The sequence below is a fragment of the Balaenoptera borealis genome (genome assembly GCF_965194805.1).
Source record: "Balaenoptera borealis genome assembly, chromosome: 21".
In the NCBI taxonomy this organism is placed as follows: Eukaryota; Metazoa; Chordata; class Mammalia; order Artiodactyla; family Balaenopteridae; genus Balaenoptera; species Balaenoptera borealis.
Window position 1 is genome coordinate 13,505,132 of NC_138880.1, and position 18,754 is coordinate 13,523,885.

The window sequence follows — 18,754 nt, forward strand, 5'->3', positions numbered from 1 at the left end:
GTAATGTCTACACACCTTACCCTGGTTACTAGCAAGGCTTTCCAGGACTCCACTCACCTCCCATTCTCCCCTTTAAGTTGCCTACAGTTCAGCCGGTCGGCACTGCTCTGCTTACTTCCTCCAGTTACTGCTAGCTCATTTCCTCCACTGTAAGTTGTTCTTGTTTGACAAGCCTGTCTCCTTTTGGTCAGCCTTCCTACTTCACGCATGAAGAAACTGACTCTCAGAGGGATTAAGTGACTATGACAGCGCCTGTGGGGGGATACGAAACCAAGTTTCTCTGACTCAGACTCTTTACTCCTAGATACTTGTGCGTATTTCTTAAGAACAAGGATATTCTCTTATTTAGCCACAGTACAATTCTCAAACTCAGGAAACTTAACATCGATGTAGTATCATTATATATTATCCAGGCCATATTCAAATTTCACCAATCATCCTTTATAGGAAAATTTCCCCATCCAGAATCCCATTCAGGATCAAATCTTGCCTTTCATTCTCATAATTCTTCAATCTTCTTTAACCTGGAATAGTACCTTAGCCTCGTTTTTTTAAAGTTTTTTTAAAATTAATTATTTATTCTTGGCTATGTTGGGTCTTCGTTGCTGCGTGCGGGGTTTCTCTAGTTGCCATGAGCGGGGGCTGCTCTTTGTTGTGGTGCGCAGGCTTCTCATGCGGTGGCTTCTCTTGTTGCAGAGCACGGGCTATAGGCGCGCGGGCTTCAGTAGTTGTGGCTGGAGGTCTCTAGAGCGCAGGCTCAGTAGTTGTGGCGCATGGGCTTAGCTGCTCCCCGGCACATGGGATCTTCCTGGACCAGGGCTCGAACCCGTGTCCTCTGCATTGACAGGCGGATTCTTAACCACTGCACCACCAGGGAAGTTGTTTGTTTTCAAGGCATTGACAGCTTTTAAAGAGTACAGGCCAGTTATTTGAAAATTTCCCTCAATGTGGCTTTTCCTGAGTGTTACCTCACGAACAGACTCAGGTTATGGATTTTTAGCAGGAATATTACGTAAGTGAAGTTGTATACTTCTTACTGCATCACATCACCAGGCACACGATGACAGCTGTCTCATTCCCGGCAATATTCACCTTTGACCACTTGGATAAGGTGGTGTGTGGCCCACTGTAAAGCCACCATTTTCCCCTTTGTGATCAATAAGCAATCTGTGGGGACATAGTCTGACTGTAAACAACCTTTTCCTCATCAAACTTTCACCCAGTGGTTTTAACATTCATTGATGTTTAATGACAGTGATCACTATGATAGTTGTAAAGTGATGATTTTTCTAACTCTTGTTTCATCTACATTTATTACATGGCAGCCTAGTGGAAGGAGGATCTTTCCCTTCTTTCCCTCTATTACTTTTTTTTTTTTTTTAATTTTATTTATTTATTTTTTTTGCTGCATCAGGTCTTCGTTGCTGCGCGCCAGCTTTCTCTAGTTGCGGCGAGCGGGGGCTACTCTTCATTGCAGTGCGCGGGCTTCTCATTGCAGTGGCTTCTCTTGTTGCGGAGCACGGGCTCTAGGCACGCGGGCTTCAGTAGTTGTGGCACGTGGGCTCTAGAATGGCAGCCTCAGTAGTTGTGGCGCACGGGCTTAGTTGCTCCGCGGCATGTGGGATCCTCCCTGGCCAGGGCTCGAACTCGTGTCCCCTGCACTGGCAGGCGGATTCGTAACCACTGCGCCACGAGAAGCCCCTCCCTCTATTACTTTTTAATCAGGAAAACAAAACAAACAAAAAACTTAAAGAAAGAACTGGATACCATTCTACCTGGCGTGTGGTTGGTCCCCCTTCCCCTTCAGCGAGCTGGGCCTAGCTTCTGAGACCCGGACCTTTACTCCTTTGCCTCCACTGCTCCCAGCCTTGTGGGTGATGGGCGTCGGCCACACAAACTGACTAACTTACTACTTTGTTGTGCAATTGGTTGCTCCAGATATTCTAAAATGACACCCCAGTCTCTACAGCTTGGGAGGAAAATGCTTTTGTGTCTCCATCTCTACGCTATCTTTATGCTTCATCTGTGGAACACAAAAACATTTGTTCCAAAACCTCCCAAATTAAATGTGCTGAAAGCCGGGGGGGCGGGGGGTGGTGTTTAAACTGTAGATTGCTGGGGTCCTGCTCCAGAGGGTCCGATTTAGTAGATCTGGGTTAGGGCCCAGGGATCAGGTGGTCTGCGGATCAAACCTTGAGAAACATCACCCTCAAAATGATGGTGGGCAAGTCTCCCTTCCTGGAGAAGTCGGCGCCACAGGCAACTCCCAAAGGGCCCGCTCAGAAAAGGCTGGGGGAACAAAAGAGGGCGTTCATCCTTCCTCGCCCCATCAGCCTTCAGAAACCTACATTCGGCTGATGCCACTCGGGCGCGGGGACCCAGGTGCTGGGGTGAAGACGGAAGCGGAGAGTTCCCAGAAAAGAGACCCTCCCTTGGAGCAGGGCGGGCTGGCTCGCGCACAGCGGGACGGAGTGGGGCGGCTCCCCCCTGCCCCGGTCCGGCCGAGCCGGGGAGCCCCATCGCCAGCCCGCCCTGCACCCCGCCGCGCGCCGGCTGAGTGCTTAGTCACCGTGAGGCTGCGCCGGCCCCGCGCGCCCCCCTCCTTCCCCGGGCCCGCCCACGGGCCGCACCCCCGCGGCGCGCACTTCCGCATGCATGGCCCTGCCGGCCCGGACTCTGAGCGCGAGCGCGGGGCTCGGCTGGCGGCAGGCGGCGCGCACCTTCCCCGGCTACGCGCCACCTCGGGCCCGGGCCGCCCGCGCCCTCTCCCGCGCCATGGCGTGCAGGCAGGAGCCGCAGCCTTCGTGCCCGCCGCCCGCCGCCGGCGTCGCGGCCTGCTACGACTACCTGGTGATCGGAGGCGGCTCGGGCGGGTTGGCCAGCGCGCGCCGGGCGGCCGAGCTGGGCGCCCGGGCCGCCGTGGTGGAGAGCCACAAGCTGGGCGGCACTTGCGTGAGTACCCGCTCGCTCCCGGCGCTCCTCTTCACGCCTGGGTTCCTGCAGCGCCGCGTCCCGCCGCCCCGCTTTGTCTCAGCCTCTCTCTGCAGGAACAGCCTGTGCTCTTGCCTAGTGCGACCTCCCCCCGCCTCCCCGAGGATGGGCCCCCAGCGCTGCGCTGTCCGCTTTCCCACGCGGGTCGGAGTCAGGATCCCAGCGGGGTTTGATCAGAGAAGTGTAAAGGGGCTTTTCCGCGGCCCCCGAAGCTGTGCCTGCGTCTGTTCCAGCGCAGGTATCATAATAACGCTGGCCGGAGTTGGTGAAATCTAACATAACTTTCCTGCATCCTCACTCCTCAAGGTGGAAGGGTATCGTATTCCCTGCTCGATCTCATCACCAGATCCATGAAACATAAAACTGCATCTAGAATAGTTGCAGCTGGTCTGAGTCTTTGTGGGGAGAGGGGAAGGGAGGATGGAGCCCGTGTCACTGAATGAGGATCCCGGTCCTCTCCCTTCAGTTTCAAGGGCAGAATGATTTACAGCAGCGGTTCTCACTTTTGGCTGCACATTTGAATCACCTGAGGAGTTGAAAAAATTCTGCTGCCTGGGTGCAGCCTCGGCTTTGGGTGATTCTTAATTGCAGCCAAGGTTGAGAATCACCAACTACAGTTGACATTGACGTAGGATTTATTGTTAAATGACTTTACAGACCTTTTGTTTTGTTTTGGAGGGATTTTAAAACTACCTCCCCCCAAAAGAGGGTTGTAAATCCTGCGATTGAGAAACTATTACTTTAAAAAATAAGTTTAGTTCCCAAGTTACTGGCGTGGGCTCTTCTGTCACAATACTTGGGCGAGGTACTTGCTGTTAGTATTAAAATGTTGTATCCGAGTGTAACCTGGGCTTGGGCGTGGAGTTCTCGAAGTTCCTTTGGAGAGGGATGCTTAAATTACACTACACTGGGAACTCCTTAAGGGCAGAAGTGGGTTCATATGTTTGCAAGCTCTTATCACCTTAACAGAGAGCTTGCTCAATAACCGTATGTGAATGAAACTCAAAATTAACAGCTGTGAAAGGGCTGTCTCCAGTGTCCCGTGCTCACTTTTTAAGTTCAGAACGGAACGAGGAAAGGAAAAATCCCTGTTAATTATCAACTTGCACCTCGACACCTTAGTCTAGACAGACTCGTAGGAGAAGCCTGGCTCTGCAGAAAGCAGATGGAGGGGTGTCACTAAGAGGTCCCCCGGACAACTGGTGACATCACTTGATAACTGCTCATCTTTGTCCCTCTCTACTTCTCTGTTTTCCTCCTTCGCCATGTGTGTCATAATCAGCTTGTGTCATCCTTCATCGTTGCCTGGTTCCACTGGTATTAATCAAGAAGGGGCTGACTCCATTTTTAGGTTCCTGTTAGAAACGTGAATGCTTTAAGAGATCAACTACTTCCGAGAACAAGTAAAGGACAGCTTAGGAGTCAACCATTTACTGCTTCCTTATAGAGTGCCTGGCCTTGCTTATCTCATTATGCTGCAGCAACTTTTATTTTTTAGTAAGCATTGATCTCTTGGGGTAAGTCCCCTATTTAATATTTTTATTACATTCCATTTGGGCTCTTCTCAAACTGCCTTTTGGTTTTGAAATTCAAGGAAGGATGTAGTATGCCTTAGAATATCAGAGAAGATAAAACCAACTGATGAGACCTGTTTAGATCTGTCTCAGGACTCTAGTTGTCTGGGTTATCCACAGGTGCATTAATAAACTTCTTAGTGCAGTGATTTCCAAACAGGTGTTAGGGAAAATTGAGGCTCTCTGAAGCACATTTCATTTGTTCCTGTCTTCACTTCTCCTCCTAATCTAAGTGCTAAGTATTTGGATTGGGGCTGGTTGAGATAAAAGGGTAGATGCCAATATTTGTAAGACAAAGGTCCCTTCCCTCAAGGAATTTGCGATAAGGTGGGGAAGCAAAATGTAGACAGTCAACCCCAGAGTGAGGGGGTCTATGTTAATTGCTGTTATGGTAGTTGAGAGAAGAGTGTAATTATCACTTCTGCTTGGGCACATTGGATAGTTTTGGGACAGAGATAGTATCTTTGTGAACTTGAACTGGATGAATATTTTTTGACAGGGTAGGTCAGGGGCAGAGGCACAGAAGCAAGGTATGTTGTGTAATCAAATTTGACTGGAGCAGAGGGCGTCTCCTATAAAGCTGATGGGCAGGTGGTAGTAAAAATGTAGAGCTTCTGGAAGCACAGTGAACTGTGGAAGGGTTCTGAGCAGGAGAGTGGCACGATAAAAGTGGCTTTGTACTCGAGATACTATTGAGAGATGTCCCTTGGGAAAGTCAGATAGAAGTTTCTTTACTATTGACTCTCCAACCAGGTTTTTTTTTTTTTTTCCTAAGTGTTAATTAATGTATGTTAATTCTAAAGCTTGGTAAAATTTTTAAGTTGCTGTGGATAAATTCCCACAGGAGTTTCAAATTAAAGCCTCACGGTGGCGGTTATTTCCAGGGAGTGGGATTATGTTTTGTTTTTAACTGTTTCATTATTTGCTCATTTATTAATATGCCAGGTATATAGGTACTTTTTTAGATGCTGGGGTCACAGCAACGAAGCTAAAAGATAAAAATCCCCATCCTCATGGAGCTCACATTGTAGTTGTTATCTGTAGTTTCTAAATTTTCCATGCAGTTTTTTTAACAAATAAAAAAAATACAAGTTTTTGTTTTTAGCCTTCCTCCATGAAAACTTAGACTCATGGACTGATGGAGTTGGAAGTGATTTTGGAGATCTACTAATCCAGTCTGACTATAGTTGTTTTTTGTTTGTTTGTTTTTTTAATGGGAAGCACTTACATAAGCTTGCTGACTTAATTTTTTTTAGAAAAATTCTTCTATCACTATCATTTTTATCAAGGATGATTTTTTGATTAAAAGTAGGAAGCTTATAATTTCAAGTAAGGGACAGCCCTTTATTTATTTATTTAACTCTTTTTTGCGGGGGGTGGGGCTGCCACACGGCTTGCAGGATCTTAGTTCCTCCACCAGGATCAAACCCGTGCCCCCTGCAGTGGAAGCAGAGAGTCCTAACCACTGGACCGCCAGGGAAGTCCCGACTGTCCTTTAAACTGAATACTTTTAGCTTTATAAAAACGGAGCATGGGCCCCATTGCTTTCATTTCATTAAGGATCCAGCTTACACAAATCCGTATAGGAATTTAGAAGCATTGTTCCAGCCTGGGACTGGAGATTTCACATTCATCTGAAGTTCTGCTGAAATAAGAATTGAACCAAAAGAATTTTAGTTCTGGGCTTCCCTGGTGGCACAGTGGTTGAGAGTCTGCCTGCCGATGCAGGGGACACGGGTTCGAGCCCTGGTCTGGGAAGATCCCACATGCCACGGGGCAGCTGGGCCCGTGAGCCACAACTACTGAGCCTGCGCGTCTGGAGCCTGTGCTCCGCAACAAGAGAGGCCGCGACAGTGAGAGGCCCGCTCACCGCGATGAAGAGTGGCCCCCGCTTGCCGTAACTAGAGAAAGCCCTCGCACAGAAACGAAGACCAAACACAGCATAAATAAATAAATAAATAAATAAAATTTATAAAAAAAAAAAAAGAATTTTAGTTCTAACATTTGAATACCTCTTGTATCAGTTCATTTTCTTACTTTAGATTCTGCCTTACACAGAATACTTTCTCCTTCTTTCTTTCTTTCTCCCTTCCTTCCTTTTTCTTTCTTTCTTTCTTTCTCTCTCCCTCTCTCTCCCTCCCTCCCTCCCTCCCTCCCTTCCTCTCTCTCTCTCCCCCCTTCCTTCCTTGCTCCCTCCCTCTTTCTTTCTCTCTTTTTCAAGGTAGATGCCTTACTGGGCTAACCTTTATCTGAAATTTGAAGGTAAAGACATGGATGTTGAATGTTTAATATGTGCCAGAGTGTGATATTGGATTTATAATAAGAAATATGTATTTGGTCTTTGTCCCCATTTCTAGCACAGAGTTCCTGGAACCCTTGGAATTTACTACGTGCTGAGTGGTAAGGGTGTCTGGATATTGAACCACACCTGAGTTTGTGTTAATGAGGTGTCTTCTGGAAAGAACATAAAATGGGGGCTGGTTGGTAGAGGAGCCAGCCATGTGATAGAGGGTTGGAACGTCAGCCTTAACCCCCTGCCCTTGGGAAGGCGAGGACAAGGGTCTGGAGGTTGACTGCCACCAGTGGCCAGTGATTTAGTCAGCCGTGCCTATGTAACGAAGCCTTCATAGAAAACAAAAAGGACAGAGTTCAGAGAGCTTCTGGGTTGGTGAGCACATGGGGTTTGGGGAGAGTGGCGTGTATGCCCAGAGAGGACACGGAAGTGCCACACCCCTTCCCAGGTACCTTGCCCTGTACGTCTCTTCCATTGGGCTGTTCCTGAGTTACATTATAGCTTTTTATGATAAACTGGTGATCTAGTAAGTAAAATGTTTCATCACATGTTTCTCTGAGTTCTGTGAGCCACTCGAGCACATTAATCAAACCCAAGAAAGGGGAAGGGGTCTTTGGAACCTTGGGTCTATAGCCGGTCGCTCAGAAGCACAGCTGACAACCTGGACTTGTGGTTGGTGACTAAAGTAGGGGCGGGGGGGATAGGACAGTCTTGTAGGACTGAGCCCTTCACCTTTGGGATCTAATGCTGTCTCCAGGTAGATAGTGTCAGAATTGAGTTAATTGCTTGATTGTGTGGAGAAATAAAACACACATCAGAATTGGTGTCAGAATTGTGAAAGGACATGGGCAAGTGGTGTCCAGACAGCATCTTGCTTGATAACTGTTGGTGTAAAGCTGATAAAGACAGGGATCTTTACCTGTTCTGGTCAGCAATACCGAGCCCCTAGAACAGTGTCTTGCACAATCTGAAAGAATGTGTTGATGAACCAATAGTGTTTTGCTTAGTGAATGATGACTGGTCATTTTCTAAGTGCTCCTTCCTCATATCAGTCCTGAACTAGATTTTAGGCTGCAAAGGAGGAAAACAGATGGAGGAACCATTAGGCAACTCTGTGATGGGGAACAGAAAGGGGGAAACCAGAGGAAGGAAGGTTCCTATTACTTAAGCACAGGTGACATTCTTGACAGGTGAGGTTGTAAATTAACCAGTGACATGGGCAGTGTGCAGTTTGTACCTGTCTGGGCAGAATTGAAGGTAAGAGGGCCAGCCCTAGGGAAGTGGAGAACCTCTGAATTTTGCCACCGGTATCATCAGACTCCTCACATGTTCTGTCCCTGTTTGGAGAGGCTCCTGTCCTCACTGTGAGCCAGTGCTGGCAGCTGACGGAACGGAAGGATTCTGAGCACTACATTGGAAGAGGGAGTTCTCAGAGATGGGCCATCAGTTTGCAGAGGGAGGCAGAACTGCAGGAATCTCTCTGACACTGGGTGTCTCTGTTCCTACGGCTTATTGTTGGTCAGTGCCCACCTAGAGAATGCAGGCTCTGCAGGGGGATTTGCCAGGTGGAAAGCGTGGTATGCTGCAGGCCTTAGCTGTGTGCACTCCTGGGAGGTCAGAGCCCTGACAACCCGTGACCCTAGTGCCCCAGTCTGGAAGGCAAGCTTTCTTTGCCATCTGTTGATCTGTTTCTGAAAGGGAGCCGGCCACCGGGGAATTTATCTCCTCTGTTTGCCATACAGCTTTTGTACACATGGGGAGCCGGCAGACTGCAGAAATAATTCAGAGGGGTCAGTGGCATCATCAGACCTATCGTGAATTAGAAAAGAGGTGCTTTACATACATTATCTCTGATCTCAAAATCTCTAGAATGTAAGTATTATCATTCCTATTCTATGGAATAGGAAACTGAGCTCAGAGGGGTTTAAAAAGTTACCCACCAACTTCTAGGAAGTGGAGGATTCAAACTCCTGTCTGTCTGACTCTACACCCGTGCTGTCTCTCTGACAACCTAATGCACCCTCAGCTGGAGAGCAAGAAGGAGGCTTGAACAGGACTCTGCACAGAGCTCTCCACTCCGGCTTCCCCAGCTTTGTAGGTAACGAATCGTTCCTTTCTTCCCTTCCAAGTCAAAGAGGCATCTGATAATCAGTTGTGTTGCACTGAAGTGTTCGAGGTTTCTGAAACTGTCGGAAACCCTGGAGGCCTATCACTAGGAGCTGCCAAAATAGGAGGAGGAGTACTTCAAGGTCATGGGCTTCCATTCAGCCATAGCCCCCGGGCCCAAGGTGTGCTGTGCTGGGATACAGATTCTCCAGCCCCCGAAGCTCACAATTTTCTACCACCTTCTCCCTCTGATTTCTGGCCCAAGACTTGGCAATTTTAGGGAATGTGGCTGATTCTGCTGCTGCCTCTTGAGCCAGCATCTTGGATAGGCTGAGCACCTCTCGCAGGTCAGGACCGTGGGCTCCATGAGAGCAGGGACCATTTCCACTGAGTGCTCTGCTTTGCGTAATGCCTGGCGGTAGTGAGTGAGCACTTCCTCAGTACTTCTGGATGAATGAATGGTCACAAGTTAAAAAGTTCAGAAACTTCTAAAAAATAAACTAACGTTAGTCATACGCTTGGCACCAGACCTGTGTTCTTTGGACACCGAGAGGGCCCGCCTCGTTCCTTATGGCCATGATCAGCAGAGCTTACAGGCACCTGACATAAATTATGTCTAGAAGGCATTTGTTTCCATATTAAAGAAAAATAATTGTATCATAAAAAATATTGAAAATAGACAAGAGAGATCAAAGAATCACCCATCTAAATTCCACTCCCCAGATAAAATCATTTTGGTTTATTTCTTGGTCTAAATGAATTATACAGTAATGAATGACATTATAAAAAGTATTTAGAGTGAAATATGAAAGTTTTCTCCCTCCCCAGAGATGACTACTGTTAAGAACATGGAATATTTGCTCAAACTGTTTAAATGTATGTGTACCTTTGCAAATATATATAATGCAAATTGGAACATGCAGAACAAATTGTTCTGCAGCTTTCTTTTTGTCCCTTAATATCCTAAGAGCCCCTTCTGTAACGGTAAATAGAAATCTACTGTGTCCTTTTAAACGGCTGCAGAGCATTCCATAGGCTCAATGTACAGTAATTTCCCTATAATAATGCTTCCGTACTGATGGGTAGTTAACTTGTGTCCAGTTATTCACTGTGACAGTACTAGAGGGAACATCCTTATACGTGTGTCTTTGGACGCTTGGACATAACATGTGACTCCTTCTGTGTAATAAATTCCTAAATTTAGAATTGCTAAGTTCTAATGGTATGTGCAGTTTTAATCAGTCTTACTCTTTAAAAAATATTTTTTAATTGTATACATTTGACATGTAACATTGTATAAGTTTAAGGCGTACAGTGTGTTACTCTGATTCATTTATAGGTTGTAATATGATCGACCATGTAGCGATATTTATCATATTACATAATTATAGTACAATGTCATTGTCTAAATTCTAATTAGTCTTACTCTTTTTTTTTTTAATTAAATTATTTATTTATTTATTTATGGCTGTGTTGGGTCTCCGTTTCTGTGCGAGGGCTTTCTCTAGTTGCGGCAAGTGGGGGCCACTCTTCATCGCGGTGCGCGGGCCCCTCACCATCGCGGCCTCTCTTGTTGCGGAGCACAGGCTCCAGACGCGCAGGCTCAGTAGTTGTGGCTCACGGGTCTAGTTGCTCCGCGGCATGTGGGATCTTCCCAGACCAGGGCTCGAACCCGTGTCCCCTGCGTTGGCAGGCAGATTCTCAACCACTGCGCCACCAGGGAAGCCCTAGTCTTACTCTTAACCACAGTTTTTTTTCCAAGTTATTTTAGGATGTGATCAAAAGGAAAAAACAGATATAAACAAAAATGTGTGTATAAACATATACATCACAGTTTACTAGGACTGTTGCAAGGAATTTTTTTCTAGTCTAAGGGGTATGAATAGTTATTTTCTTAAACAATTGTCTAGTTTTTATGTGAAATCTTACAACTATTTGTGTTTTTCTTTGTGTATAGGCTGCCAGAAGGCTAAGAGTCAAGTATGTGGTCTGTCTCTAACAAGTATATAAGCATGGAGATAGATAAATAGCTAGCTAGCTAGATAATAGCATGGATGAACTTTACTGCTTGCTTCATCAATCGTCCTTTGATCTTGAAAAATAATGTAGTTTTCCACTAGAGATTTTCTCAAAGGGGACATTCTGGGTGTTTTACCCAGCATACGCCATGGTAAGTTTCCCAGAAATCCTCTAGGACAGTTGCTCAAATGGTTCAGTTGCCTTTATTCAGCCGGTGAGTCCTCTCACCTCCGTGCTGCTGTTTCTCTCTGCTTTGTTCCTTTGGACCTGTGCGAGCTCAGGCTTTGGCCACCTGCTGACCTGTTACCATCCCTGCAGAGCATCCCCCCTCCCCCGGGAAATGGAATTGTCCTCCCTCCCTTCTTCCCTTTCCCTCCTCTCCCCTCCCCCTCCTCCTCCTCCTCCTCTCTCAACTGCTTCTCTGGAGAAAAGGCTCATAAGTAAAATTCTCTGCCTCCTCACGCAAGGAAAGTAATGTTCCTATGTTTTCCAACTCTATAATAGAAAAAAGGAAGTAGCTGTAGAGTGTGACTTAGAACTCAAGGAAGTCTCCTGGGTGGATGCTTGGGGTTCATCTCTTGCATGTTTGTTTGATGGTTTGAGTTTAATAATCTTAAAATATGTCCTTTTTATTTTTTTTCTAGGTGAATGTTGGATGTGTACCCAAAAAGGTAGAACTTTTATTTCTCCTTCCTTCCGCACTCCTTTGACATATTTGGTAAATCATGATCAGAGTAAGGATGTTCTCAAATGTCCCAGTTAAAATTCTTGCTGCAAAAAATAACTGAGAAAGCTACTAAAAGTGGCTTGAACAGTAGGATAGTTTTTATTTGTGTTTTTAAATATCATTTATTAAGAAGCCTGGAGGAAAAAATAAAGATGCCTGGAGATAGGCAGCTTCTGAGATTGGCTTAGCACTTAAGGATATCTGAAAGGACCCTGGCTTCTCTCCATCTTTCCGCTCTGGTATCCTTGGTGTATGGTCAATGGTAACCCCTGCCCCCTCATGGCCACAGGATGGCTTGTGGAGCTCCAGGCAGGATGTCCTCACCCAGCACTGCCCCTGCAGATTGCTTTAGATTCTCCTGGCCAGGATGAGCTACTGGCAAGTGAGTGGCATTTTCAGCCAGGAAGAAGGGAGGGAGGGGCTGCTGGAGAGATAACCGCAGAAATACTAGCTCCTGGATACTAACTGCATCATACATACAAAGGAAATTCATCCTGGCCATTAACCTTGCGCTTAAGTTCCCAAAGTGACAAAGTGCCTGTGGGAACACAGAGGGGAGATACCCAGGATTGGAACACAGTGTCTGGTCTCAAACTTCTGATGGTCTAGAAGGAACAAAGACCAACAAAATATTTATAGTCATGGTGTAAAAGAAAAGCACTGTCCATCTGCAGGGGATAACTTTTTCTCAATAGGGAGATCCAGCCAGGAAATAAAAAAGTTTATACCTCACTGTAAGCCCAAGTGCTGATGTGACCAAGACCAAGTAGATGATGGTGGCAGATGGATGGATGTCCCTCCTACATGTGGCTCTGGTTAACTACATGGACCCTGGGTGACTTTGCACGGAGTGGGGTGTTTGCCTCAAGCCATCTGGTCTTTCACCTGCTCCAGGGCGTCTCTGAATCAGTTTTTCCCAGGGAGACAAGAACGGTTTTTCTCCTGGAAAGACGTGTCAAGATTGTCATGGGTTTTTTGTTTTATTTTGATGTTAGTAGTTCTTGTTTTTAAACAGAAATCTATTTCCCTATAAATTATCCAAGTTAAAATCATGTATCATATGACGTTGGGTATCTCCTGGCCACTCTAAAATTGAATTTCTCAAGTTGCTTGAATGATGTTTCTGAGGACAGTATTTGGATACCATTGTGGTAAGCAGTTGATAGAATTGCACCTCAGTTAAAAGAATCCAGCACAGTCATCAATTTATTCTTCTTTAGGCATAAAGGGAGGAAGGTACAAAGAAGGAATCAAAGGCTTGTCAAAAGTCCTGGGACTTCCCTGGTGGTACAGTGGTTAAGAATCTGCCTGCCAATGCAGGGGACACAGGTTCGAGCCCTGGTCAGGGAAGATCCCACATTGCCACAGAGCAACTAAGCCCATACGCCACAACTACTGAGCCTGCACTCTAGAGCCCCAGAGCCACAGCTACTGAGCCTGTGTGCCACAGCTACTGAAGCCTGCGCGCCTAGAGCCCGTGCTCCGCAACAAGAGAAGCCACCGCAATGAGAAGCCCACGCATCACAACAGAGAGTAGCCCCCGCTCACCGCAACTAGAGAAAGCCCGCGCACAGCGACGAAGACCCAAGACAGCCAAAAATAAATAAATAAATAAATAAATAAAAGTCATGTCTCTGGCATGTCTGACAAAGAAGATGGTAGTTTGTCATCTAGAGTTCTGGATGCCAATTTCATTTCAGTTCTCATGATGATCAGTTGGTTTACAGGTTATAGGCTACATCCCACAGGAGATGCATCTAACCTTTGAGTTCCAGATGTCTGATTACATGTATCCTTACAGGGACATATTTGTAGTTATAGGAATCCATTTTCTTAAAGTTTCCAGTGCTCGATTTTATCTAATAGTTTCCTTCTAAATCACTTTAAAGTTACAGATGCAATTGCATTTCTTAAATTGAGCACAGAAGGCAAGGCTTAAAGAAATTTGAAACTTAAAATGAATGTAAGCAATAGTAAATTTGAATGGAAGAACTGTGAGACATATAAAGAATATTCTGCTTTTACAGAGTATATAAACTATGGAATTCAACTGTAGAAGTAATTTCCCCCAACATTTCAGAAGTCTCACTATGAAATCTATCTGGTCATATTTCTGAAGTTTCTCTTTTAAAATGTTTAGTTTTGTTTGTAAGTTAAAGGTCAGTATCTTTATCTACTATTATATAGTTACCTTTCTGTAGAAAACAATTTCTCTTTTTTCTCTGGACTCACGCACTACTGTCTTGGGTACTTTTTTTTATAGGTAATGTGGAACACAGCCGTCCACTCTGAATTCATGCATGACCACGTTGATTACGGCTTTCAAAGCTGTGAGGGTAAATTCAGTTGGCGGTAAGTGTAAACGCTGAGAGAGCTCTGTTTACAAACATAAACTTTTTCTTTCATAGTGAAGTAAGCCATAAACTTTTTGAGGGTGTATTATTGTGTCAAAATGTATATAACATAAACTTTTGGAGGTGATAGATATGTTTTTGGCATTGAGTGCAGTGATGACATACTTATGCATATACTTATCTCTAAACTCATCAAGTTGGTACATTAAATATGTACAGCTTTTTGTATGTCAGTCATACATCAATAAAGTGGTTTTAAAGTACACAACACAACATGAAAGGTTCATTTTAGCCCTTTTAAGGTTGTCGATTCTGTGGCATTAGGTATATTCATAGTGTTGTGCAACCATCACCAACATCCATTTCCAGATTTCCACCAACCCAAACGGAAACAGTGTACCTGTTAAACAATCTTCCCTTGCTCCAAACCCCTGGTATCTCTATTCTGTTTTCTGTCTCTATGAGTGTGACTATTCTAGGTACCTTATACAACATCTTATACAAATATGCCTGGCATATTTCACTTAGCATAGCACTTTTAGAGTTCGTCCATGCTGTGGTATGTGTCAGAATTTCATTCCTTTTTAAGGCTGAATGCTGTTGCCTAATATTTTTTTTTTTAAGTTTTTTTTTTAAAGCAGATATTCATTTTTAATTAATTAATTATTTATTTTTGACTGTGTTGGGTCTTCGTTTCTGTGCGAGGGCTTTCTCCAGTTGCGGCAAGCAGGGGCCACTCTTCATTGTGGTGCGCGGGCCTCTCACTATCGTGGCCTCTCTTGTTGCGGAGCACAGGCTCCAGACGCGCAGGCTCAGTAGTTGTGGCTCACGGGCCTAGTTGCTCCGCGGCATGTGAGATCTTCCCAGACCAGGGCTCGAACCCGTGTCCCCTGCATCGGCAGGCAGATTCTCAACCACTGCGCCACCAGGGAAGCCCCCTAATATTTATATACCACACTTTCTTTCTTTATTCATCCTTCAGTGGACTCCTAGGTTTTTTCCATCTCTTGTCTATTGTGAATAATGATGCTATGAATATTGGTCTACAAGCCCCTGTTTTCAGTTGTTTTGGGACTATACCTAGAAGTGGAATTGCTGGGTCATGTGGCAATTTATATTTAACTTTTTTTTGAAGTTTTATACCTTTTATTTATTTATTTTATTGAGGTATAGTTGATATACAATATTATATAAGTTTCATTTGTACAACATAGTGATTCACACCTTTTAAAGGTTTTACTCCATTTAGAGTTATTGTAAAACATTGGCTATATTTCCTGTGCTGTCCAATATATTTTTGTAGCTTATTTATTTTATACGTAATAGTTTGTACCTCTTAATCCCCCGTGTTTAACTTTTAAAGGAACTGCCATAAACTTTTTTTTTTTTTTGGCCACGCCTTGCGGCATGCAGGATCTTAGTTCCCAACCAGGGATCGAACCTGAGCCCCCTGCAGTGGAAGCGTGGAGTCCTAACCACTGGACCACCAGGGGATTCCCTGCCATAAACTTTTCTAGCCATAAATTTTTTTTTTTTAATTTTAGCATATTCATTCATTTATTGAGCAAATAATGAGTGGCCACCGTATACTAGGCACTGTGCCAAAGCAGCTCTCCTTGCCTTCTTTGCAGAAAGAAATTTACGAACCTTGCGTGCCAAATGCACATTCTCCATAGAGTAGAATAAGGGTTCTGCACATACGGAACGCAGACGGACACAGGGGAAGGTGTGCCTGCCTTTAGAGACACTCACTCCCAGGGCTCTCATGGACAGTCTGATTCTCTGCTCCGGGGTGTTCAGGGTCAGAGGCCCTAGTTACGACTGAAAGAGGAGACTCCAGATCCTCAGTACTGACTCCGGTTTCATTGCAGGGTTATAAAGGAAAAGCGGGATGCCTACGTGAGCCGCCTAAACACCATCTATCAGAATAATCTAATCAAGGTGAGCATGCCAGGTTTTGAACTTTGGGAAGAAGCTGTTCTCTGCCGGAGAACCAAATCTGGCCAGACATAGCCTTTACATTTATCTCTTGTTTCTTTTCTTTCTTTTGTGATTAATGGTTTTGATGTTGACCTGTAAGAATGTAAGTCGGACTCGGTAGGCCAGTCTCATTTCTATTTCTACGGAAAGTGGGACGTATGTGCCTAAGTTGGCGAATCAGGTCTCACCTGATGCCTGCCTGCACCTGTCTGACCCTCCACTTAGTTCCAGAAACCAAGCACATAAGAGCCTGATTATGTAACAATGTGCCAGTTTATGGATTAAAATCAGGACCATTATCCTTGGTGGCTAAATCTACTCAGGACACCGTGTTATGGTTCAGAAGGTTTTTGTGAATGAAGTCCAGTCAGGAAAACTGGGCAAAGGTATGTTTGGCTTCAGCAAATGTATGTTGTCCTTTGCTCTGCTGAGGCTTTTCCTACCCTCATGCTTTGATGTCATTCCTCTGCCACTGGACTGTACTGAAGCACCATCCAACTCTCCTTTTTCTTTTTTATTTATTTATTTTTAATTTATTTATTTTTGGCTTCGCCGTGCGGCTTGTGGGATCTTAGTTCCCCAACCAGGGATTGAACCCACACCCTCGGCAGTGAAAGTGCGGAGTCCTAACCACTGGACCGCCAGGGAAGTCCCAACTCTCCCTTTTCTTGACAGTGTGACTCCCAGCACCCTTAACTGGTCTTTGTGGTCTCACTCTGCAATTTCTAACACATCAACATAGCTTAGGTTGTACTACATCAGTATATTTGGGATGGTATTTGGGCCACTGTAATCTCATTAGCACATGTTTATAAACCACTTTTTAGGGTGAGTTACTTGTACAGATGGCTAACCTCATAATTTTTATATTAATTCTTATCATTCATTGGGTTTTTTTTTTGGAGGGTGATATTTTCTGACCTTAACCCCCAAATTCAAGGGGAAAGTGTTTGGTCTTCAGACCCCTGTGCACTGAGTTCAAGAGATTTTAAGGTGGCTAGACATGAATATGAGATGCCATTTGCTATACTAAGACACCCAAGTAAAAAAAAAATTTTTTTAATGGAGCTAGCTTAAAGTACTTTTGCAAAAGAGATAGGAAAATTACTCAGGAAACAGCATTTTTTAATACTCAAAAATCTTGGTGTGTAGCAGAATTTACCATGACCTTATTGGAAAGGAATCACAGGCGATCCAGAAATTCAGAATAGGAAACTTTCTGTGAAATATCCTAGGAAATGAAAATAAAAATTTCATAACCCATATTATTGCCACTCGACTCAGTCTCCTTTTTGTCTAGCACCCGGTAGGAAATCATTACCTCCTGGAGGAAAGTTTTTCAGGAGCCTCGTGGCTTTTGACATCAATCTTGATTCACCTTGATTAAGCAGGGCACCTGCAGAACAGGCCTGGAGGGCTGATTAGAAAGGAGGAAATAGCTCAATTCAGAACCAGGTGTGTTCCAAAATGTTGAAACGCTCCATTCTGTGATCGTGCCTACAGGATTCCATTGTCCTTGTGAGTTGCCCACATTTCTTGCCAGTGTGTGTATCCTGGCTGGCAGAAGCTTGCTGGCAGTCCAAACTCAAGCCCGGGCACAGAGGCTGCCAGGAAGAGCAAATCAAGTCTGAGTTCTCAGCACCTCTAGTGTAGAGCTTCACGGTCATGTAATTTTGTGGTATTCTTCCCCCCTTCATTTGAGAAAACAGAAACATTGCTTTTCCTTCCCTTGGCCAGAGTATTTCCCTTTGGCCTCAGCTCCCTGCACCTTTATCCTTTTGTTTTTCTCAGCCTTCTTTCTTTCCTCCAGACACATCATTCTTCAGTGTGTTTTCATTCTAAGTGAGGAAGGCTTTCTCCTTCAACTCTTGGGGACAAAGATGCAATCTTCTTCCTTGTGGGAATGACTTGCGTATATTTTTTTTTAGTCTCTGGGTTTTGGCCCAAGATAGTCCCTTTATTTTTTCTTACTGCATACGTCTAGCATCAAATGGCAACCCCCAACCTAAGTATCAATCAACAGTCAGAAGTTCTGCAGAAACTCGAACATTGGAGAGTTGTCTTAGCATCAGCAAACCATAAATCAGAATCCTCAGTAGAGAATGGAAAGATCTAAGAGGTTGCAGCAAGTTTTGTTTTGGTTTTTGGTTTTTTTTGGTTGTTTTTTGTTTTTTAGGGTTTTTTTGACCATACCAAACGGTTTGCAGGATCTTAGTTCCCCGACCAGTCCTAACCACTGGACAGGGAATTCCCTTGTTTTGTTTTTTAATCTTTTTCTTCTTTTTTTAAAAATTTTATTTTATCAAAGTATAATTGAATTACAATGTTGTGTTAGTTTCTGCTGTTCAGCAAAGTGACTCAGTTATACATATATATTTTTTTCATGTTCTTTTCCATTGTGTTTTATCATAGGATATTGAATATAGTTCCCTGTGCTATACAGTAGGACCTTGTTGTTTATCCATCCTATATATAATAGTTTGCATCTGCTAATCCCAAACTCCCAGTACTTCCCCTTCCCCAACCCTTTGGTTTTTTGTTTGTTTGTTTGTTTGTTTTATAAATTTATTTATTTTTGGCTGCACTGGGTCTTTGTTGCTGCGCACGGGCTTTCTCTAGTTGCGGCGAGCGGGGGCTACTCTTCGTTGCGGTGCATGGGCTTCTCATTGCGGTGCCTTCTGTTGTTGCGGAGCACCGGCTCTAGGTGCGT

General features: G+C 44.6%; 1 protein-coding gene across 1 annotated transcript in view; it reads left to right on the top strand.

Annotated features, from left to right (window-relative positions):
• Positions 1-2,640: 2,640 nt before the first annotated feature.
• GSR (glutathione-disulfide reductase) overlaps positions 2,641-18,754 on the top strand; it is a 40,404-nt gene continuing 24,290 nt past the window's right edge. The window contains exons 1-4 of the mRNA XM_082374999.1: positions 2,641-2,952; positions 11,628-11,654; positions 13,974-14,062; positions 15,936-16,005. Coding sequence (XP_082231125.1) covers positions 2,656-2,952; positions 11,628-11,654; positions 13,974-14,062; positions 15,936-16,005 — 483 coding nt within the window. The 5' untranslated portion in view covers positions 2,641-2,655. The remainder of the gene's footprint in view (positions 2,953-11,627; positions 11,655-13,973; positions 14,063-15,935; positions 16,006-18,754) is intronic.